The sequence below is a fragment of the Passer domesticus genome, chromosome 2 (assembly GCF_036417665.1).
Source record: "Passer domesticus isolate bPasDom1 chromosome 2, bPasDom1.hap1, whole genome shotgun sequence".
Classification (NCBI taxonomy): domain Eukaryota; kingdom Metazoa; phylum Chordata; class Aves; order Passeriformes; family Passeridae; genus Passer; species Passer domesticus.
Window position 1 is genome coordinate 3,068,785 of NC_087475.1, and position 23,496 is coordinate 3,092,280.

At 42.7% G+C, this 23,496-nt stretch overlaps 1 protein-coding gene across 3 annotated transcripts; it reads right to left on the reverse strand.

Moving 5' to 3' along the window:
• Nucleotides 1-681: 681 nt before the first annotated feature.
• MX1 (MX dynamin like GTPase 1) lies at nt 682-21,161 on the reverse strand. 3 transcript variants are annotated; one of them, XM_064405925.1, is made up of 14 exons: nt 21,005-21,161; nt 16,548-16,869; nt 14,859-15,051; nt 13,940-14,077; nt 11,955-12,109; nt 10,656-10,794; nt 9,963-10,161; nt 8,722-8,800; nt 7,660-7,782; nt 6,774-6,915; nt 5,099-5,257; nt 4,508-4,584; nt 2,978-3,217; nt 682-1,197 (listed from the first exon to the last, which is right to left on the reverse strand). In XM_064405925.1, the coding sequence occupies exons 2-14, from the start codon at nt 16,827-16,829 to the stop codon at nt 964-966; spliced, it is 2,160 nt and encodes a 719-aa protein (XP_064261995.1). In that variant the 5' UTR covers nt 16,830-16,869; nt 21,005-21,161; the 3' UTR covers nt 682-963. The 3 variants fall into 3 exon arrangements, with proteins under 3 accessions (XP_064261995.1, XP_064261980.1, XP_064261990.1); XM_064405910.1 differs by having other exon boundaries at nt 14,859-15,054; XM_064405920.1 differs by lacking the exon at nt 21,005-21,161 and adding an exon at nt 18,502-18,644 and having other exon boundaries at nt 14,859-15,054.
• Between the last annotated feature and the right edge of the window lie 2,335 nt (nt 21,162-23,496).

Genomic DNA, 23,496 nt, shown 5'->3' on the forward strand with positions numbered 1-23,496 from the left:
TTATTACATCACACACTGGTATAAACACATTTTTTCTAGCTGGATGCAGACATTTCTTTTGGTTATCAAACTAAATCTTCCATGTGAAAAATGTCATGAACACAGTGTGATAAGTTTTGCATCAGCCTCCATGAAATGAAAGAACTTTTGGAAAAGTTTTCCTTGCCCTGGGGAGGGAAAGGAGAAAGGCAGCAAAACACATGCTGAGACACCCTTGTAATGTTTAACATCCTGTGAGGTTTGTTTCCTTTTGGGCATCCAAATCCTGCCCATCAATCCCAAAATTTCAGGTGATGCTGCAGACATCTGAGAGGAAGATCCTCTTGGCCTTCTGCAAATCAGAGAGCTGGGAAAGGAGACTGAACAGAGCCAATGACACCAGTCACATAAAGGAAAAAAACTTTTATTTTCCTTCTAGGCTGGAAGGGTTTCATGCCTGCTGTGTGCTCCTCTCTCCCTCCTGGGCTGAGACTTAGTGGTGACACTTTGCTGAGGTGTGTTTTGGGTGATTGCAGGAAAGAGAACAACCTCAGCAAGCCAAAATCACAGAGGGAAGTGGGAGATCATCATGCACTAAGCTTCATGGAGGAAAGCTAGATAATGTGATTTCTACAGTTTGTGAATTGTACAGCTCCCATCATTAAAAAGAGGAAAAAAAAACCAAACCAACAAAACATACAATTCTCAGTGTTAGCTTTTTAATGATTATCCCAGTAGTTGCACAGAGTTCACAAAGAAAATGTTTAAAAATGGGATAATGTTTATCTAATCACAACTCCCCCAGTGGAGCTCTTTATGCAAAGGCAGATGTTTGCATATGATTATGGAAAATAAAGAAAAACTGAACACTAGAAATTAGTATTAAATGTCTGGGCTGATGCTACTTTTTTATGGGATTATACAAAACTCTTCAGTAATGCTAGAAGATGAAGAGGAAAGGAAACCTTACAAAAAACAAAGAAATTACAACAAGCTGAATTCTCTCAGGTACTGGCAGGCTTTGGTGAGACGATCAACTCTTTGGCTGAGGTAATGCCTGGTTTTAGCAGCTTCAGAGTCCTCATCAAGGAGAAAGTTTAACTTCTCTTTATCTTGTAAAAGTTGCAGCATTGAGGTCTGCAAGTTTTCTCCAAAGTCATGAAGGACAGAAGACAGGATGATCAGAGGTATCTGATTGGCCAGGCGTTTGCTTGCTTCCTGGCAGATGGAGGAAAAAAAAGGTAAGATACTAAATTGGTAAAAATAACTGAAAAATGAAGGGTCTACAGGTAATCTGGTAAAAAAAGTGGTTCCAAGGCCTTAAAATGTTGGACTGAGTTACTGTTCAAGAAGGGAGTGCTGCTATGAACTGAAAAATGTTTGCAACCAGTGTCTTTTGTGCCTGAAATCCAAAAATTAAGAGTAATGAGGGTGTCAGCTGTTGCTTTTCTTCCCTCAGCAAACTAAAGCCAAGGCAGACTGTCCTCTGCTCAGCTCTGTCAGCTGCCACTGGGACAAGTCACAGGAGGACATTCCTGACAAACAGAACTTGTGCCCAGTTTCTGGTGTCCAACCTGTCTCCACTGAAAGCTGACAATATGCAGGAAATCACAGAGTGATTTTTCCTCAAGCTGGTAAATTCCTCTGGTACATTATTATTTAGATGGTATTTCTGATGTGGTTGTCCTTTTAAGCTTAAGAGAGCTTTGGAGGAAGCTTTAGCCTTAAGGGGAAATGTCCTCAGCAGAGAGACCAGACCGTGCCTACATTACATCTGTTGATATCCCATGAGATAATCTCCTGTCTGACCTGACCAGCTGCCTGGTTCATTTATGGATGCAAGCTGAAACAGGTTGATCCAGAAGAGCTTGTGGGGCCCTCTCCCCATGGGTTTGGGGGCTCACCTGGTGCTTTAGGGCAACATGAGGTTCTAAAGATCTCCCAGCTCTGCCTCCAGCCCTCCAGGTGCTGGGTGAGCACTTCTAAGTGCCTGGCTGCAATTGAGAGGTGCTGTCTTTCTTTTTGTAGCACAACTTGAAAATGGCATTTGTAGGTCCTGTAGGGTGTAGGCAGCCATGGACACTTAACTTCCATCTCATTCAAACTCTACTTGGCCTTGCATAAATCAGTCCCAAGGAGCTGTGGTGCCCTGGCATTTGGGGGATTGTTGAAAATGGCTCTCAGGGCATTTACAAAAATATTTAACTGCAGATAAAATATATACTAGAATTTGTAGCAAGGTGGGATGGACGTGCTTATGCACTTCTGGCCTTGTTTCTTGTTCTATGAAAACCAAGCGTTTTTTCTTCATCAGCCTGAGCAGCCTGACCATTTAATTGCAGGAATTTGCACAAAGCCTGCTCTTGTAATTCAAATGAGCTGCTACCTACCTTTCTGAATTATGAATATTGAACTTGTTGCTTTCTGAGGGAGTTTCACAACAAAGCAAATCTTGAATCCTGCATGTTATCCTTTCTTTCTTTAACGTGCTCCTTTGTTAAAACACCCCATTTGTCTCCAGAGACTTCACTTACAGGGTGCTATCTGCAGTACAGCAGATGCACTCTGATCTCTACAGAGAGCTGGTATATTTTAATGTAATGTTTTATTATTGCTCCTCCTGCTGTAGTAGTTTAGGATCTGACTGCAAGCCACTGACACCACTTTCTGCTGGCTGCAGGAATGTGCAGAGTGGCTTGAGGCTGACCTGAGCCAGACTGGGAGGTAGCTGACAAGTGCTTTAGGAGCCAGCTGTCACTTTGGCACCTTCAGGCTTTTCTAATCACCACATCCTGCATCCTGCAACCTGCTAATACAGCCCAGCTTTGCCCTGACACTCTCATCCCTGGTCAGATGCTGCAAGCAGCTTGCAGAGAAGCTGCAATGAGGCACTGAGACACCCCCTGGCTCTTCCCTGCACAGTGCTAGGGTGGCTGCATTGACTCCAGCAAGATCTGCTGTGGCATTCAGGGGGCAGCAAATCTGCCTGTGGACTCACAGAGAAATAGGCACTGGTGTGAGAAACCATCTCCACGACAACAGAGGGATCCTTTGGAGCAATCTGAGACTGCAGATTTTTCCCTGAGATCCCGTTGAAGTCGTTTTCTGCCTTAACAGAATTTAAATCACCAATGTAAAGGTGATCCTGGCAGTACACGATTTTCTCCATTTTAAACTGAGCACGGACATGTCTTTCAGCCTCTGCTGCTTGTTTCTCTCTAATGTCTTCAATTTTCACCTAGAAAAGAAAGGAACAAGAAGTTCTGAGACATTTGCTTCCTTTGGGAAGGTGCCAGTGCCTAGCAGTGTCCCCAGGGGATGGCAAAGTGGGTACAGTGTTCAATTGCCCTTGTTCAGCACTGTCTAAGCCCAGAACATGGGAACATGGAGAAATGCTTTGGATTGTTGTCTCTCTCTTGTGAAAGAGCAGGAAAATGTGGCAGTTTTGTCCCCTCCTTACAGATGAGTGGGATCAGTCCAAACCTGGTGCTTCAAACCCAAAGGAAAAGATCTGTAGTCAACAAACCAACCCTGTCTGACCCCTCTCTGTCTGGTGCTTTTATTGCAGCCACCTGACTCTTTCTGGCCTTTTTGATATTTCCACCTAAAAGTCTGTGGGGGTGGCAAGGTTCCCTCAGTCATGCTCAAATCCCCTTAAAATGCTTCCCCAGCATCCCTAAGAAAACAGCCCATCTCTTTTCTCATGTCCAGTGTTTGCCAGAATTTCTTCCCTCTTCATTCCTCTCACTGTGTTACACCTAAAGACCCTGCCTGAACACCTCTGTGCTTGGATGAAATAATTTATTTGTTCACTGTCTGGTTGGCCTGGCAGCTCAGTAGGGTTTGACCATGCAAGTGAAATAGCAAAACACCTATTTCACTCCCATTTGCCTCTGAGTTTGCTTTTCCAGCAGTACCCTGTGAGTGGACTCTGTTTCCTGGCTGCCAGCATTGCTTCTGGTCTTTTCCTCAATGTTTCTCATCTTTTCCTCAAAGCTCTAAGAAAAGGCCTTCAAGCACATCCCCACCACTGAACTCCACCCCAAAACATGCTAATGCCCAAACTGTGAACAGACATCTTCTAATTTTTTCATGGCTGGATGATTTTTGGTTTGTCTGCTCCTGCTCCCTTTCAGCACTGAGATTCCTGCACTGGCTAAAGCCCTGGCTTGCTTTCAGAGAGGGAAAAACAGTTCAGCACTCAAATCATTGCAGGACTTAAATCTGAAATTAATGATAAACTCTTCAAGGTAGCCACACCAGGTTTTCTTTGCATTGTATTGCAAATGTCAGGAATTGAATAGAATGAATAAAGAATGTATATATTAGATTTTGTCAAAGTTGTGCAAAATGCACTTTCATTAGTGCCATTATAATCATGCTATCATTTTCAGGCTCTTTCTTATTTTCCTGCAAGAAATTCCACACGTGCATAAGGGTAATGCAGTGAGACAGGTACCACAAGCATGGATGCATTTAAAAATGCCATTCTGTCTTTGGAGAATCTCAGGTTATAGTAGTGTCTCACCTTGGCAACTCTGCTTAGATTATGATAATTAGCAAAATTCCTTTTAGCAAGTTCTGTAAATTTCTCTTCAACCAGTCCTAAGGGAAGAACAGAGAGACAAAATAAAGTCAGGTAAGTAAGTGAGGGTTTTAAACTATTGTTAATATGAGATTGGGAGACTACTAATTTTCTCAATTCACTCAGAAATAGCTGAGCTGCTGTACTGGTGCACTCTGCCTTTATGACACATACAAACAAGCAGAAATTTAGATTTCCAGGTCCAAGAATGTGACCACTTAACACCAGGTACTTCTACTGTACCGTTTGCTTGCTGTGTTATTTATTATAGTTATTTTCTATTTTTTTATAGTTATGCTCTATTTATTATACTTATTTTCTAATTTCCTTCTGAGAGCCACTGGGAAAAGTATTAACAAATGCTGGAGACCATTTGTAGAGATTGAAGGCTCTAGAGAAGGAGCAACCCCCAAGCTGAATCAGATTTATTTCCACACTCTGAAGCATCCTGAGAGCATCAGCTGCTCCTGGGAAATAAACTTGTCAGGCCCAGCAGTGTCCCCCACACAAGAGCCCACATGGGCTGGGCCATACTCATCACGTTGCTCAGGATCTCGATTGCTGGCTCCTCCAGCTCTCTGATCTGCTCTTTTACAATGTCCTCAAAAGTCCTGTAGTTGCTGAAGCCGGGGAACTCCCGCCCACGGTACTGGTCTTCGTATTTCCACACTTTACCAGGGACGGTTTTCTTAGCTGTAATGGTAAAACAACATTGCTTTGCTACTAAATCACTCAATGTATACGTTTCAGGTTTAAGAAGGAAGTCTGTTTCTTCTCTGAGTTGTTCTTGAGAGGAAAAACCACTGAGATGATTTTTTTGTTACCACAGAACAGAGCTAACACATTGCTGCTCTCTGGATGAGCCATCTCACACACTGACTGCATCAAGCATCTGACTGACAGAAATTATGAGGGGATACAAAAATTTTGGGGTTTTTTGGTATTTTTACCCCCACAGAAGTAGCTGGCCATTGCCAGTCACTTCTAAGTTTAAAAAAAACCCTGAATGAAAAAACCTCCAAGCTCACTAAACACTTTTTCTGGGGAATCTACTGTTGACTAGTTATTTCTATTTAAGAAATCACAGTCAGTATTTCTTTGTTGATACTATACAAATTTGCTATTTTTTTTTGGTGTGAGGTATCACCTTAGCCCAGAGCTAAAGTGGAAAAAAACCCACCCAGATTTAAAAATATTAATAGCAACAATAAAATAAGAATATAAAGAGTAAAAATAAAAATTATTATCTAGATTGTTATTATTTATTACTATTCATTGATGTTGCTGTTACTTAGAAGAACAGTTCAGAATATCACCAGCAAATTCTGTTCCAGTGTCTTGATTTTATTGCTGTGCTGGGAGAAGAGAGACAAGCACTGACCTCTCTGTAATGACAGCATTTAACACAAACTGTGTCTGCGTCCCCAGGACACCACAACAGAGAGATGTTCCTGTCTCCTTGCTCTTAATTTTCTTGGAAAACATTTACTGAAGATGCTGTGTCTGGGTTTAAAAGCAAGGGGATGGGCTCTCAGGTCAGCTGCCAGGATGGGTTCAGAGAATTCACAGAATCACTGGGTTGGAAGAGAACTTCAAGATCATCGAGTCCAACCCAGTCCCAACACCTGAACTAAACCCTGGCACCCAGTGCCACATTCTGTGGCATTCACATTCTCTGAACTCCTTCACCCAGGGTTTTTCTCCTGGGAAGCTGAAAGGCAGCGAGAAGCCTCAGAGAAAAGGAAAACAATTCTTATCTCATTTGCTTCTCTTGTGTTGTGCTCATGTGGAATGTGTTTGGAGATTGTTTACCCACAGGTGATTGTTTCATTGGACTCTGGTGTGAGTTGTTTTCACTCATTGGCCAACTGGGGCCAAGCTGTGTCAGGACTCTGGAAAGAGTCACAAGTTTTCATTATCTTTTTAACATTCAGTAAGTATCTTTTCTGCATTCTTTAGTATAGTATAGTATTATTTAATATAATAAAGTAATAAATTAGCCTTCTGATCAGATGGAGTCCTCCTCATCATTCCTTCCTTCGTCGGTGGACCTGAATTTACAATACACCCAGTCTGTTTTTAAACGCATCCAGGGATGGTGACTCCACCACCTCCCTGGGCAGCCATCCCAGAACTTCATCACCCTTTCTGTAAAAAACCTTTTCCTAATATCCAACCTATATTTCCCTTGGGACTGTTTAGTGCTTACCCCTCGCAGCACACTCCAGGAGAATCACGCCCCACGTGTGGAATTCCTTGCGGATCTTGGTGAACAGTCTGACCTCATCCCCAAACAGCTGCTCCTCTCCCCATGTGCTCTGAGAGATGTCTCGGTTGAACTGTTTGATCAACTGCAGTGAATTGAACAACAAGCAGGCAATTTAGTGAAGTTTGGTTTCTTCAGACTAATTTGTGGACGTTAAGTAAATCTGCAGTTGTTTGATGCTAAAGGAGGGACACAGTTCATAAAAAACATCCCTTTCTTACATATTTTATGCTCTTAGCTCCTGGTTTGTTTGTTTTTTTATTTTTTTCCACCCCAAAATGTAACAGCTAGAGGAGAACAAACTTTATATTCTTTTGTTTTTACCCCTGTAGACTTTTAGAGCCATTTACTAAATTCTAATAGGCCAGACTTGTATGAAGTCTGATGAGCTCCCATAAACACCTCTAAAGCCTACTGAAAGCTTACTCAGGAAATAACTCTGTGAGATGAGGCATTTAGATGGACCTGCAAACCACATTTTGATATCAGGAATACATTTGATCTTATGAGTGTAAACAATGGGAACCCTTCTAAGTGTTGAGCACGCAGGAGTTTGTTTTCCCTTGCTGAGATGCATTATTTTCACCCAATCAACTGAGTTATTTAGTTTTCATGTCCCATAATCACAGGAAAAAAATTTTTAGAACAGGCCATGAGCTCCTGTGGTCCATTATTTTTGCAGGTGTGGTTTGTCTGTGTTACCCTCACTGAAACAATGGATACCACAAACTTCCCAGTGGTCCATGCTGATGTTTTGATCATTTCAGGTGCTTCTTTTTCTCCCACAGTTACCTCCTTGCTCTGCTCTGTGACCAATACTGATACTTACATCTGTGAGGAAGAACAGCTTCTCAGACTCTGTTTGGGGTGTGCCTCTATTGTACCTTTGCAAATCCTGCTGTGTTTTATGGAGGGTGTCACGAATTTGGCTCTCCAGCGCTGGCAAAGTTTTCTGGGGAGGAGACAGTGAAGAAGGACATTGAGATAGGTTGAACTTGCCTGATTTTGGAAGGAAAACAAAATCCCTCTAAGAGTGATATACACCTGCACGGGATCTTTTGCTGTTTTTACAAATCCAAGAGCTTGCTGTCAGTGTCCCATGAGTGAGAGTGGGGTAACACAGAAAAGCAAATATGGCCTTTATTGAGGGAACTCAGGAGCCAGGATCTCCCTGAGGGATGAGGCTGGACCTCACTAAGAGCTGGGCAGAACAGCTGCAGTTTAGGGCAAAATTTCACCCACAGTGAGCCAAAACCAATGTCCTCACAGCTTGTGCCAGGAAAGTGGTGACTGCTCAATTCCTGAGAAATACCTGATGAAACATGGCTGTTTAGTTGCTTATTTTCTCTAAATATACATAAATAATTTTTTTCTCATTTGAGACTGAATTTAGATGTTCCCCATGTTTTAGAATTGTCTCTTAATAGAATAATATATATTACATGCAGATATATTTATAACAAATAAGAACCCCCAAGAGCCTATACACTAGTATATTAATATAACAGAACATCTTGATGTTTTGAAGACATTTTCAGAGGAATAGAAATCACTGTTTCACTAAGCTGACAGCAGTAACTCATCACCTAGGTGATCAACACTCATAAACAAAAAGAAATAACATGGCTGTCATTGAAAAGGCAGGAATTATGAGTCACAAATAGATGAAATAACTTGTTCATTGTTGATCTGCAGTTAAAAGGCAAATCTGAGGATAGAGAATGGGGCTTTTTACCTCTGCCTCTCAGTTCAATTTGTTCTCTGATCACTGAGTTGAAGGATGATTAAGGACATAAAGATAAAATCCAACTGCAGTCCAAGCTGAAGAGTTGAACTTGTTTTTAGGTAGTAACTGGTACAAACAGCTCAGCATGGGACTTGTGTTACTTACAATAATGTGTTTCACAAGTTCATCTGTGAGCTTCTCTGCCAGATGGGGGATAGTAGCCTTTCTTTGTTCCATAAAAACCCTGTGAAAAAAGAGGAAAAGGTGGGTTTGGTTAGCTAGGCTGTGCAGGGCAAGGAGGCAGCACTGATGCTCTGCTCTGTTTTCACTAATTCTGACACAATTTGAGTAAAGAAATGGTCTCTGGCCCTTGCTGGTGCAGATGTGGCAACTGCCCAGGACTCTCTGGGTTTATTCAAAAGTTGTTTGACAGCTACTGACTCAGCAAAGGGAAACAGAGAAAAATCTGCAAAAAAGCAAATTCTAACAGCAGATGAATGTGCTGTTCTATTATTTCTTCATGTGTGAAGTTCATAACCCTTGTCAGCTGCCATTCTCTGTATTATGATTTATTTCCCTGTATTATGATTTATTTACTGCTGAGTCATCCAGGCAGCCTGTGTCCTCAGCACAGCCTCTCTTTCTCATGCTGTTCCTCTATGTTTTCCAGTGAACAGAAATACTTCAGTGCCTGATTGAAGTGCTCAGATGCTTTAACTCAAATTCTTTGGGACTATTTGGAACTTCTGAAGTTCATTGTCAGAGGCATATTTTCTGGAAAAATTCCTTTGCCAGGATTTCTCTCCTGGGAGGCTGAGAAGCCTCAGATAAAAAGGAAAACAACAATTATCTGATTTGCTTCTCCTATGTTTTGCTGCTTTGGAATGTGGTTGGAGATTGTTTACCAACAGGTGATTGTTTCACTGGTTTCATGTGAATTGTTTTTGACTTAATGACCAATCAGGGTCAAGCTGTGTTGGACTCTGGAGAGACTAATGAGTTTTTCATTAGTATCTTTTAGCCTTCTGTAAGTATCCTTTCTGTATTCTTTAGTATAGTATTCTTTAATATAATATAGTATCATAAAATAATAAATTAGCCTTCTGAGAACATGGAGTCAGATTCATCATTCCTTCCTTCGTCTGGGAACCCCGCAAATACAAGAGTTCATAGCACTTCCCCCATGTATTTTGCATCCAAAAAAACCCCCCCAAAAATTTTATAGTTTATTTGTTATGTAAAGATCATCTGGATTACTGAAACACAACCCTACACGGGCAATGAGAAACATTGAGTATAACTAATACCTGTCTGTAACCCCTAAGTAGTTAAATCTCAGCAAATCAACAGGGAGCTTTGAGGTGACTTTAGCATGTTTTTGATGAGAACTTTTCTGTGAGGAGTACCTGAAATGCTTGTGCTTCTCAAAGAAGTTTCTCTCCTGTTGGATTGCAGCAGCCAGGGTCAGATTGTTATGGATGTCCTGCTGCCCACGGCACTTGACAATCATGTAGCCCTTTTTGAGGGGGATTACCCTGTTTTGCAGGATATTAACAATAGCATTTTCAGTTCCCCTGTCCACCAGGTCAGGTTTTGTGAGGATTCCTGTGAAGTTAAAAGAGAAAGTTAACCACCAAGCAGGAACACTCTGTGCCATGCTTTATAAAGCAATTTTTTTTTTGTATTCTCTCTCCTAGAAAGTTCTCAGCTCCCAGGCTGTAAAACTCACTCTGCAGCTGGTCTCCCACCATGCCTTTTGCTTTGCAAATCTTTCTTTAAAGGTTTCTTTTTTAAAGCAAAGCTTTTTTACCATTAAGTTCAGATCAACTACTGTTAACTGAGATTTTCATCTTCTAGTTATGAATAACAGGAGTGCCAATAAGACACCAAATTAAAGGATTCTTGGAACTACTCAAGAATTGTGACTAGAAATACTTGCAAATATATTCTTTAGGCTGTTTTCTGAGTTTTTTGTTGGTTGTTTTTTTCCCTCTTCTTCTAGTAGCTAATTTCACAGAACACAGAACATCAGACTTCATGGGAAGGAAAAAAAAAGATTTGGCCTCCTTTTCAGCTCATAGCTTAAAAAATTATCTCACCTATTGTTCTTTCTCCAGTGGGGTCCACCTCTTGAGCCATTTTCAATGCTTCTGTTGTTGCAATATCCACATTACATGGCACCACTACCAAATTGACTGTCTCTTTGCAGCCAATAATTCTTTTAAGTAGCATTTTGATCTGCAATTCAATACAGCAGTGAGGAGGTTCAGTGAAATCAGACTCTTGTAGGATGTGACAATTTCTAGCAATATGAGCCACTGCCTGATGACATTAAATGCCACATATGCTGAGGATAGTGTTACATGCTAGAGGATGGCATGGAAAGGGGTCAGCAGAAGAATACAGCCTCTTTCCTTATGTTAGGATTAATCCAAACATCTGTCATGAATGAGACCAGACTAATGTTGTTAAGCTTGTCTTGACAGCTGCGTGGAGTTTAACCTCTTGTGCATACATGATCTTTCATTATAGAAATATTAAAGGTATTGGATATCTAAGACATGTAAGAAATCGAGTTCTGATGTGTAGGTATACACTTATGGAAAGAAAGCAAGCTCCATTGTGCTGATAAATCTCAAATATGTATCTCTGAAAGGAGCACAAATGTGTTTGGCTTATTTTTCAGTGGAACATTTGTAGGAAAATTTTAAAACCCAAAACTGAAGATGCACATGACATCTAGCTGGCGTTTTTCTATGTTTCAATGCCAAACTAAATGAGTTCCTCATAATTTGTGTTGTTTTGGAGAAGCTTCACAGAGCACACAGGTGCTTATTCCACAGTAAATCCAATATTTTTTTTCTCCTGGATTTTGGTAAAAATGCCTCTCTTTTCTACTTCCCACCCATCCCAGTTTCTGACAGGCTGCAAATGCTACACACTGCAATGCTACAGAGTTCCCAACTCTCTGGAGCATGAAGACAGCTGGGAACAAGGGAAATGTTTGGATTTTATCACGTCTGCTGCTTTCTTCTCAGCACAACAGAAAGATTGCTATCTAACTGTGGAATTAAATTACTCTCCTCCCAGAAAGTAAAGCCCAGACAATCCAATCTTGTCTCATTTCTATTTGGTACATCTAGTTTAGTTTGGGCTCCTCTTATTGCAAGTTCCCATTTAAAGGTATTTTAGGAGAAGCAACCCAGCTCCTGCACATCACCCTCACAGCAGGCCTTATCCTACCAGTTTTATTTGCATTTCCCAGCATTTCTTCTAAAAGCAGCCAGAGGAAGAGCAGAGATCCCCTCCACTTATTCTCTTTACTTCACTAAAGGTCTGCTGGGAGCCCTGAAGGGATGAGACCCTGGCACAGACTGGCACATGAGGCTGAGTTTTACCTGGTTCCCGATGTCTTTTGGCTGGTCCCCCACGGCCACCCTGGCAATTCCAGGGAGATCAATTAGAGTCAGATCGGGGACATCAGGGGACCGAACTTCCAGGGAGATTAACTGCCCGCTGATGGCACCTCTACGACCGGCCACAATGTCCTGGGCTGTGGAAAGAGCAAGACAATGAATACAAGCTTCAAATGACTCATCAAACCCAAGCTGAGCACAATGACTTTGAAATGCACCAACTACCACCTAAGGTTCTTTCAGGCTTGGCGTTTTCTTTTAGATCCAGCCACACACTTTCATTACCTTAATTCATCTGGCCAGTTTCGAGAATATCCAAATAGTATATTGAAAGTCTAATTAAAAAAAAATATAAAGAATAACTATTTATGCAAAAATCTAAGGAAATTATCATGCAGAACAAGTTGTTGTGAAGTCCCCTTGGAATATGAGCTGTAATATTTTACAGAGCATAGATCTATGGACTCTCATGTATGCAGACAAAATACATGTAAATAAACCACAACGAAAGGGATCAGGTAAAACACTGTGCAGTTGTAGAAATGCTTTCTCAATGACAAGAGACTTTGTAAGCATTAATAAATCCTTGGATGCTGTGAAAGAAATATAGGTATTGTTCTATATTCTTCACATTTTGATAGGGAGATTGAGAGTTATTTGCCCCAGATACTGCAACACAATAATGCTTGAACTGTGAGCACAGAGAAGCAAGGAAACCCCAGTCATCCTCATCAGAGATTTTCAGCTCTTTAATTACCTTAACTCATACCAATTGCCTGGCCAGTTTTGAGAATATTGAAATAATGTACTGAAGAGCTAATTTAAAAAATAGAAAGAATAACAATTTGCAGAGCTGTGCTTGATGCCTTAAGTTTTAGCTTTCATATTTTTTAGATTCTGTCCTGCCTTAGTGTGTGGCTTTGAACTTCATATAAAGTGTTAGCAAGTTCTCCTCACAGTTCAGTCAGACAAAACAATGCTTTTCTAGCCTGAGAACCAAGGACACCACTGCAGCTTCAGCCCCAAAAAAATACAAACAACAGGGAATTGAGGAGAGCAATCTGGGAGGATAGGACTGCATAACCTGAAGCTGTAATTGGACAATTAACCCTAATATGGAAATGGACCAAAATTTACAAAAGTGTGAAAACTGGTGACCCATCATCCATCTTGGGTGTAGCCTCAGCCAGGCTCTTGTACTGTCCAAGGTGTATCCTTTGAAAGCCTTTTAATAAATACCTACTTTATTCTTTAACTCTGTCCAGCCCCTGTTCCAGGTTTTTTCCAGATCCCAGGTAGCCTCTCTAGGAATCATGCTAGTCAAGGAAGTAAGGACAATCCACCTTTCACACTTAGGGCAAGTGCTTATTGCCCTTTGGTAAGAACACTGATTTCTTACCCAGCATGAAATGTCACAACAGTAAAGCTGAGACATGTGAAGGGCAGTGACTGAGCCTGTGGTCACAGTACTGGCAGAAGCTCTCTGTCCTCCACTCTGCCTTCTTGCAGTTTCCTCCAAAATAAACAGATTTCCAGCCAGAGACACTTCAAGCACTCTCTGGGCATTTGAACTGATGGTAGGAACCATTTAGGTTCCATGTTTACAACTTGACAGACAACCTCCCCAAACCAGGGAACCAGGAAGCCACCACCCAGATAAGGACTCAGCATGAGCCTTTATCATGGATCAGGAAAAAAGCATCATGGATCTAGGATGGCATTCCTGCCCAAGGTGCTGGAACTAGAAGACCTTTAAGCCCCCTTTTAATCCAGGCCATTCTGGGATCATCATCATAAATCATCTTCACCACTGATGCACTGGTACAGCTCCCTTGAGAAAAATGAGTTTTGCTGACCCAGCTTCATCTGCTCTGAATCCAGCTCTTGGTGTAACTCCACAATCACCATGGATATGCTCAGTCTAAGAGGAGGCTGCAGAGGAGATGGAGCCAACCAAGTCCACTCACCTTCCCTTATTGCTCTGTCCACCTCAGAGGCGTTCTGGAGCTCCATGGTCACGTTTCGGTAGGAGATCTTCCCTTGCCACGCCTGCCCTTCAGGCAACCTCTTCAGCTTGAGCTCCAAGGGACACCGAGTGACAATACCTGCAGCAGTTCCAAAGGCAGAGGTTGTGCATGAAACACGGCCTTGAGGTGTGTGGTGGAACATTTCCACGTTTTGTTTCACACAAAAACGTGGAAATGTTCCAAGAGACGCTGCCAGAGGGGACTTGTCCAACTTCCTGCTCAGAGCAGGACTGTCACCAGTGACATGAAGTCAACCATGGCTCTTCCCAGACATGCCTGGCCCTGCAAACCTCCACAGATGGAATTTTGCTCCTGTCTGGATAATCTCTTTCAGTGCTGCAACTAAATCCTATGAAAAACCTTTCCACAACTTCAGCCTGAAAGACTAGATTATGCTGTAAACTTACAGAACTTGCAGAATTTATGTGTGCAAAAATACACACACAGGGCTGGAAAGTGGATCTTCATCAGCTGTAATGTCTTTCATCATCTCTGACTTAAACAATGATTTAAGTAAAGATCTTTGTACACTTTTTACACATAATAATAAAAAAAGTTATCTGTAAGAAAATGTAGTTTAAAAAATCCAAACCCACTCAGAAAGCAAAGACTGGTTTTCCATGTGAAATTAATACTCTGCTGCACTGCTGCTTTCTGGGAAATGCAGAGAGTCAGCTGGGGCAATCACACTACACTTCTTACTCCTGGTCTCCTGACCACCTGGAGCATGTGCCTTGGATTTACCTTGTGGTGCCTCACTTGCTCCATTTCTCAGTCATGGAGCTATCCAATTCTAGACGCAGAAAAAGGAAAAAAAAAAGAAAAAAAAAAAGAAAAAAAAAACAATGTGAATTCTTACCATTGCCTCTGGGGAGAGCAACACCAGACAGGGCTTCGAGGACAGAGCTTTTCCCAGAGCTCTGGTCTCCAATCACAGCAATCGCTGGCAAGGACAGGTCCTTTTCTATTCCAAGAGCTCGCAGGCTGTCAACAAGATCAATGCAGGGTCGGATCTTCTCCTCATATTGGTTGTACAAGGTGTGTTCTGCAGCCTGCTGGAGTTAAACTTACAATGAATTTTCCATAATTAAAAAAAAAATAAGAGACACATTTTATGTTCACCCTTCTTTAGTAAAAGTTATTTACTGGCATCAAGCTCTACTTCATATCACTGTGCATCCTTGCATCTCCATGTAACAAACAGGTATCTGTAAATATGAAAGAAACAGCTGAGGGTGGCTCAAAGACCATCCTTAAATAACAAATAGTAAGAATAACAAATTTTGGAAGCCATCCTGAAAAGATAAAGAACACATTACTAAGTGTGCTTTGTTAATTTTTTTTAATAACAGTTTTTGTAATAACTGCCATTTTCTTCCACTCATCCACAGATGTACTGAAGAATGTGTATGCAAATGAAGACTAATCCCAGAAATCACTGAATTTCGTAAAAAATAGCTTATTGGATCTTTGTTTTGGAGTTTGAAGATTTAGTTTGTGCACAGGCACCAAAAGAGTTCTGCTGTAGCATTCTTAACAGGTGGCTGAAATCTTTTAGATCATCATGGCTCTTCCTTCTTTGCCTCATTTTAGGCTCACATAAGGCATGGATATGAGTGGGTTGTTTTAAATGACTGATTATTGTCATTTTCTGGGTTTGATACAGGTCCAGATATTAACACAGGCTCTTCATTTATGTGAAAACAAAACAATTTCCAGTCTTTGGCAAAACTGGTCCATCTGTTGTTAAATATGCTCAGCTAAAGTATATAAAGATCAGCTTGGTCTCTTCTCCCTGTGCCTCTCTCCATGTTCCAGTCTGATTGCTGCAGTTAGAGATGCAATTTTGGGAACACCAATATGTTTCAGACATACTGGGCCAGGCACATTCAAACCTGATTTTTTGAAAGGAAGTTTTGAAGTTTCTCTCCATCACTTTTATCCAAGAAAAATACCTCCAGAAGTATGTCTATGGCTCAGATGCACTCAAACAAAGCAGATTTTTAGGTTCAGGATGAGGAAGGCAGCACACATTATTGGAGGCAGGCATTTTAAACCCTTTTTGGTAACCCCCGCTCACTCTCTTCACTACAATGTTTAATAGCTAGTAAATTCTCAAAAAACTTCAGTAACTGTGTCACGGACTTAAAACCAACCTGTGTTCAGTGTTAAATATCCAAGCAGGTTATTATTAACCTTTTTGTGCATTTCTGTTGAGGGTTGAAGAGCCTCAAGGGAAAAAACCCTCAGCTTTTATGATTTCTGTTCAACATTTGTTGCTAGGATTGAAACAGACACATGTCACACATTAAATTGGCTTCTAGGCTGCAGCCATCTCTTTTTTTAGACTTGCATTATTAATGTCTGCAGATTAATTGCAGGTACTTCCCTTGCCACTTACATAAATAATTGCTAGGCCTCATCCCAAAAATTCTCCTTAGACCTAACAAGTGCAGTTTGGCCAAAGAGACAAAGGAATTAATTTTGGGGCACAAAGTGAAACAACAGAGTAAGAGTGGAGAGTATCTGTGCCCCCTCCTTGCCTTACCTCATCCAATTCACTGAAAAACTCTTTCTCCAAGTCCTGGTCATAGTCAGGTTTGCTCTCAAACAGCTTCTCTGACAGCTCAGGATCATCATCTGGTTCTGGTGGGAGAGGCACTGTAGCAGCTTCTGGAGATGATTTTCCAAAAATATATGCAAACCCCTCTTTTTTTTGGGAATTTTTGGTTCTTTCCGAAGGTTGTTTGAATGCTGCTTTCTTTTTATCCATGGCCTGGTGATTTACTGGGCTTGAACATATGCTGTCCATAGATGTTTCACTGAACATTGATCAGTGCCTGGTCCAACCACTCTGAGCAGTGCAGCTTCTGAAACCAAACATGGGGAAGTGAGTGACTCCACCTGGCAACAATTATCAGACCAGAGAAAATCAAACACCACTTTTACTTCCTGATCCAAACCCTTGGTAGGTATCAAGTGCCACAGCTCTTTTCAAAACACTAAAATTGCTCTCCAGGTGACAGACTTGAAACACTTCTCCCTACCTCTCTTATGCTTTTATTTTTCGGTATTTAAAAAAAAATGCCAAGGGAAAAAAGAGTATTTAGGTTTTTTTGGGGGAAAAAAAAGTTACACTAGTTTTTGCAAAAAGCCAATTCTCCTTGACAAAAAATTTGCTGAAAGGCGTTTGGAGAAGCTCAGTCATTATCAGGGGAGGATTGGAGGGAATGTGAATCCTTCACTTCCTGGGGTCAGGAGTGTAGGGCTGTGGGCTGGCTCCAATCTATAGTCTGCTAAGTGCCCATCTCACCTCTTTTGTGGAAGAAATATTGTCAGGGGCAAGTCTGACACCTGTTTTTGAAGCTCTGTATCTTGGTCCCCTCCTCTATAGTTTAAAACCCTCTGCCAAAAGCAGACTTTGCTTCGCATGATGTTAGAGAAGGGAGGACTAGGAGGCTTTTTAAAATTCATTTCCTTGTTCAGCGTTTCCTTATGGAAAAGTTTTGTTTTCTATGGGTGACTGAGGAAATTAGTGGCTTTTGGTGTGACATCCAGGGAAGGCAATTTCCAGAGAAAGTGATTTAAGGAAAAAAACCCCAAGAGTCCTTTTCCAAAGCTAGATTTTTTAGCCTCCCTCTGCCAAAACCAAGATCTGTTTAACTCAAACACTTCAGAAAACAAATTAGGAGAACCACATCTTTGCTTGAAATAACTTCCTGTTCTGTTAAATTTTTTTTTGGTTGAATTACGTTTGCAGGTTTTCTAATTTAAACAGATGCTAAAATAGGATGATTAGACACAACGTAGGTTATACTTTCAATGTGTAAAAGAAGTTTAGAAAAAATCCACACATTGTAGCAGAGCAGTTGAGAGAAGGTTGTGGACCAGGCATGAGAAACTGGACACAGTGACTGTGTGGGCATTTATAATTATATTTATTGCTAGTACAGTATATAAATATTGCCAGTGCAATATCAAAATAACAACTCTATAATCTATTACAATGGATTATAATCAGGTAATGGTCCTTCTGCTGAGTCACAAGTGGCACGCCCTTGCTTCCAAAACTTCTCAGAGCAGTCTAGGTGCAACCTGCTCCACTTTAGTCCCAGATTTGGTCAGCAGTCCATGTCTGAAGGGTTACAATATGAGCAGGTTCAGGTGGAAAAGTACTGATTTCCAGTCCTTGGCCTTCCAGAATTCATCACTGCAAAGCACCTCTGGAGATACTTTAGGATTTTATGTCTGTATTTAGGTGGACCTTGAGTATTTTAACACCTGTCCAAAAGCATTGAAGGGTGGCTGGAGGTACCTTTTGGGCATCCCTGGTGGGAGTGGGGAGAGAAGGGGATAGGGAGGGGGAAAATCAACCCAGAAACTTCCTGCAGCTCCGTGACACCAGTTTGCCCTGTTGGCCCAGCCTCCAGGGGCCAACATCTCAGTTCCCGATCTCTGGAATGAATAATTATGCAAACATCCAGATACCCTGCAATACCCACCTGGAGTGTTTACCTGGGACAAACCCCATGGCCATCACAAAAGGGATGTGGGGAGGGCTGAGGCTGCATGGGGAGACCCAAATATCTTTAGTTAACCTTTACAAACATCGAGGTGGGGTCCAGACCACAGGGTACAGACACAAACACTCAACACCCCTGCACAAAGATACCTGCAGTCAGTACCAGAATAAACACCCGTGTGCATTTTTGACACCCTGTCATGGTTTGACCCTGGCACAATGCCAGGGCCCCCATGAAGGGTATATTTCCAAAAATGGTTGCTGTGAGATGTGACCCAGGAACAGAACAAAGCAGGCTCCCATTTGGGGATGGAGGGAAAAACACAACACTTTATTCATTACAAATTTAGAAAGGAACACATACAAAGCTAAGAATGAAAACTTTCTGAATACATTCCTCCTCCCCCCTCCCTTTTCTCCACAGATTCACCACTCCCCAAATCAACTCTCAAATCCATCAGGCAGAGAGAGAAGTCCTCCCTTGCTTCATAGGCTTCCCCCAGAAGCACAATTAAAACCTCCTGTGCTTCCGTGTCACTCATGGCCCCACCCAGAGAACATGGGCCCTCGTGACTTCTCCCCCCCATGTCCAGTGCTCTCACCACTGGACACGGGCCAGGACTGCTCTTAGGGCTCCCCGTTTAAAGATGTTCCACCCATTTCCAGAAGCAGCAGTCTCTCAACTTTGGGACACCAGTTCCCCCCAAATTTCACCCCTGGGGCCGAGGGGCCTCATGAACAGAGATCTTCCTCCCCACGGAGACAGAGGGCATCCCACACCCCCTTCAGCCGTCTCTGTTCACGCCACTGCTTCACTCTTGACTCCCAGGTGTTGCCTCCCCCTAAATACAGTCTCTGGGTCACAGGGGAAAAAACACGGGTCTGTCCATGGCTATACAAGAAAGAGTCCAGCCCAAGGCCACTCCATCATCTCTTCCACCTACAATTCTTCTTTCCTCTTCCAGCTTTCCTCATGCTTGCCCATTTCATCTCTCATCTATCTCTCCTCATTCTGATTCAGGAAGATTCAGTATTTGTAAGGTTTCCATTAGTCTACACTACCAAGGGGTTAAAATCTTCACCTCTGCCTGCCCAGAACTCCCACAGCTGCCCACCTTCTCTTGCCGCATCCCCCGCTTCTGGCCTGCTGAGCTGCCAGCACAATCTCTGTCTCTCTCTCCAGGGGGGCTGCCCAGACATCTCAAGTCTCTGCCACCCCTGCACGGTCCAACAACCTCCACCCCTGCACCTTTTGGGGCTCCCGGCCTCCTCCCTGTCATGGCCTCCCCTGCCCCACCCAGGCGCAGCTGGGCAGGGGAGAGGTCAGACTCCACTCACCAACGCCGGATTCCCAAAGAAGAAGTTCTCTGGGAATCTCCTGCTTTTAACCCCTGTGTGTTCTCAGAGGTGTATCCAGATCCTCAGTGGCCAGCACCAGATGCCAATTTTGAATTTGGCCACTGATTGGCCTGACTTAGACCTTTCCAGAAACACATTTCTGGGCCAAACCACGACACACCCCTGGACCAGGAAAGGGCGGGTGAGTTCTGTAACCTTTCCCTGTGCCACACGGGCATAGTGATTTCTTTGTGTACTGAGCCATGACAACATCGGATGGAAGAGAGGAGGAGAGGAAAACAGAAAAAGCTGCAATTGTAAAGAGCCTTTCCACAATGGGCCAGAAAACACAGGTGAAACATGACACCTGGATGACGCCATGATACTGAAAGTCTGCCAAAAATTTCCTCTCCCCAGAGCTGCCCCTGCCACCTTTGTCGGGACAATACTGATTTCCTTGAGCTTTACCTTTAGAATTTGCCTGCCTGTGTGAGGGAAACCTCTCCCAGCACAACACGAAGCACTCTCTGCACACCCACACCTGCACAAACACCAACCTGCCCTATGGTTCTGAAGAGAAGTTCCTTTGTTTTTCTGTAACGACCCTTTGGCTTTGCATCTGTAGAAGATGAAAAGCCCCTTCTAAAAAATCCCTTCTCAAACCCAAGGTGCAGAGCTGCAGTGCTGAGCCCACACAGCTCCTGGATTTACTCACTCTGTCCAGCCAGAGGAGCACATGTATTTCTGGCTGATGCATCCTGTGACTTCAGGATATTTGGGTAAACCTCACAGTTTCTGTGTTGTATGATTATTAACTCCAGCTGTCTTCTCATAAAGAAAATAAAGCAATGCAAAGCTTATGATCCTGCTCATAAATAGTGCTGGCTAGATCATCTTGCTGAGTAATGGCTTTTAAAAAAAATTAAATGCCATTTCTCAGTTGTCTCCTTTTAAAGAGGAAATAATACTAATAATTTTTCTTCCTTTTTTTTTTCTATCTCAGAAAAAAAAAATCCTGCTCCTGCCAACCCTGTTTAATCACACTTACTTTAGATGATTTATGCATCCTTGTCACATTAAAAGGAATGAAGATAACAGTAAAAAATTGCATTATTCTTTTTAGAAGAAGGAAGGGAGAAACTTACCTTTGCAAGTGTCCTGCAGAAAGGAGAAGCAGTGACTTTCTGAAACTTCTTCAGATGCTTTTTCTTTACAGGCTCCACCTTCCCATTATGACAAGAAGGAGAGAAAACGAAACTAATGGCCTTTGTGGAAATGACCAGGCTGTTTCAAAAGACAGAGTTGCCACAAGTGGGCATCACTTGCTTACTTTGTGCCTGGCTCAGTTAGGGAAATGGATAACACATGAGTTGTGTCCACAGAGAAGGGGGAACCTCACAGACAGAAGAGAGAGCCAGAGAATCCTAGAATGGTTTGGGTTGGAAGAACACAAAGATCATCTTGTTCTACCCCTCTGCCATGGCAGGGAAACCTTCCACTGTGCCAGGCTTCTCCAAGCCCCAATGTCCAACCTGGCCTTGGACACTTCCAGGGATCCAAGGGCAGCTTCTTTGGGCAACCTGTGCCAAGGCCTGCCCACGCTCACAGGGAACAATTTCTTCTTAACATCCAATCTAAAGCTACTTTCTTTCAATTTAAAGCCATTTCCCCCTTGTCCTATTACTACCTGCCCTTGTAAAAATCTCTCAGTCTTCTTCTCACAGAAGCCTCTCAGAAGAGCAGCCACACCTCTGTGCAGCAGTTCAGCATTCAGCAGATGATATCCAGGTGAAGCTAAGCTTAATTATTGCTGGACTTTTAGTGAATTGTGAATTATTAATTAATCACTGAGTAGCCTTAGGGTATTTAGCACTAATGCAGCAAATGCATTTATGAAAGGCAATTCTGAATCTGTTACAGCTGTGACCTCAAAATAAAATTATTGACTTGACAAAACTGTCTCCATGAGAGGCCTTGGAGGGGCTTTGTCAGGCAAATTTGAAATTCCTACTGTTAAGGGGACAGCTTTGTGACAGCCCTGGAAATAACAATGCAATGTGTTGGGTTTTTAACTTTCATTTCCCCACAGTGAACAGCAGAAATGAAACTCCTCACAACACAGCTGAGCTCCTCCTTCCTTGGCTGTACTGTTTAATAGAATGTCAGGGACAAATGCCAGAGGTACTTGGGAATGTTTGAGCAACAACTTGCCTTTCCTCCCCTACAAAAAGGCCTCTCAGTGAGTCAGTTCACTCACACCTGGGGCAGAACCTGCTGGTTCAAGCTGCTGTGCCCCATTCCCACAGATGTTGCCTGCTGGGGATGCTGGTCCTGTGCCATCCAGGGGACCTTTTCTGCCCCCTCAAAAAGCAAAAAGCATGTGGGTGAGGGCTCCCTCCACAGGAGAAAGAGTATTTTTTTCCACCTCCCAGTGAGACTTTCTATCCTAGCCAGGGTGGCAAACCACACCACCACGCACCTGGGGCTGTGCCTTGGCTGCTAGAGGCTGAGGCTGTTGGACGTGGGTGACAAGACAGCAAAGTGACACACAGTGTGATTTGTCTCTGTTATGCACTGCTTCAGGACAGTCCAAGTTGTTTCTCATGACCTTGTGGTGTTCTCTCAACACCACTAGATCACGATGCTTCCTCTTCTGCTGTCTTTGTCCCCTGTCCTCATTTTTTTGTGTTTTAGGTCTGTTTTGTGTGTGTGGTTTTTTTTTTTTTTCTTTTTTTCCCCTGTTGTTAATAGGCTCTAAACTGTTAAGCAACATCAGTATACTTTGTTCAGTCAGGGGCTTTCCAAGATGGATGCAGGAAGCCCCCTTCCTTCTCACTCTCTCTGGTTTTGCCCATTGCCTCAGCTGATCATCTGCTCTCAATTCCTGGCTGTTCTGGTGGGTTTCCAGCTGCCTTACTCAGTCCATGGGTCTGACTGCACAGCACTCACACTCCTCTGGACCCTTTCTCCTCACTCCTCACCTGGCAGTGACTCAGAGGACTTGCTCCCAAACTCTGGCTGTGGGTGGCAGGACACTGGGCACAGGCTGCAACAGGACACCACAGCTCTAAGCTCTGCTGGCCTCCTTCACCATCCCCATCCTTGCACTTAACCGTACAGGAGATGAATCTGAAGGAGATTCTAAGTCATACTCTTGTCCCAAATTGGCTTTTTTCACCCTGTGTGAAAGAGGCTGATCCTCACACAAAGGTGTGGTATTTGGTTTATTTACAGTTGTGCACAGAGAGAGGTGCTGGGTGACAAATGCACAAAGCCAGCCCAGTGACTATCAAAACTTGTCACTATTTATACACCAACAAAGGCATTAATGTTCACTGGCTACAAGTCACAGAGTTCTCTTATTAACTAGTATTCTATCTTCTATTGATTAAATGATTCTCTCACTTTCACTAATTAGTCCTCATGCTCAGTCTTTCTCTTCTTTTGAGTCAGTGAGTTTTTTGGGTTGGTGGGCAGTGAGTCAGTGGTTGTGATCTCCCCTTGCCAAAATTACCCATTCCTGATGTGATGGGCTGGCCTTTCTTTGTTCCTTGCTATCTGGCATTGTCTTAGTTTATTCACCGTGTCCTTGGTTTGTTGGTTCAGCAGTAATTTATGCCTGGCTGCAGTTGATACA

Excerpts from the sequence above, each read along its gene's own strand:
- MX1 (XM_064405910.1), bottom strand. The coding sequence starts at position 16,829 with ATGTTCAGTGAAACATCTATGGACAGCATATGTTCAAGCCCAGTAAAT. Across the intron at positions 14,078-14,858 it reads TGCTCTCCCCAGAGGCAATG|GTATTGTCACTCGGTGTCCC; the intron begins GTAAGAATTCAC and ends GAACTGCTGCAG. Across the intron at positions 5,258-6,773 it reads CCTGGAGTGTGCTGCGAGGG|CTAAGAAAACCGTCCCTGGT; the intron begins GTAAGCACTAAA and ends TTACCATTACAG.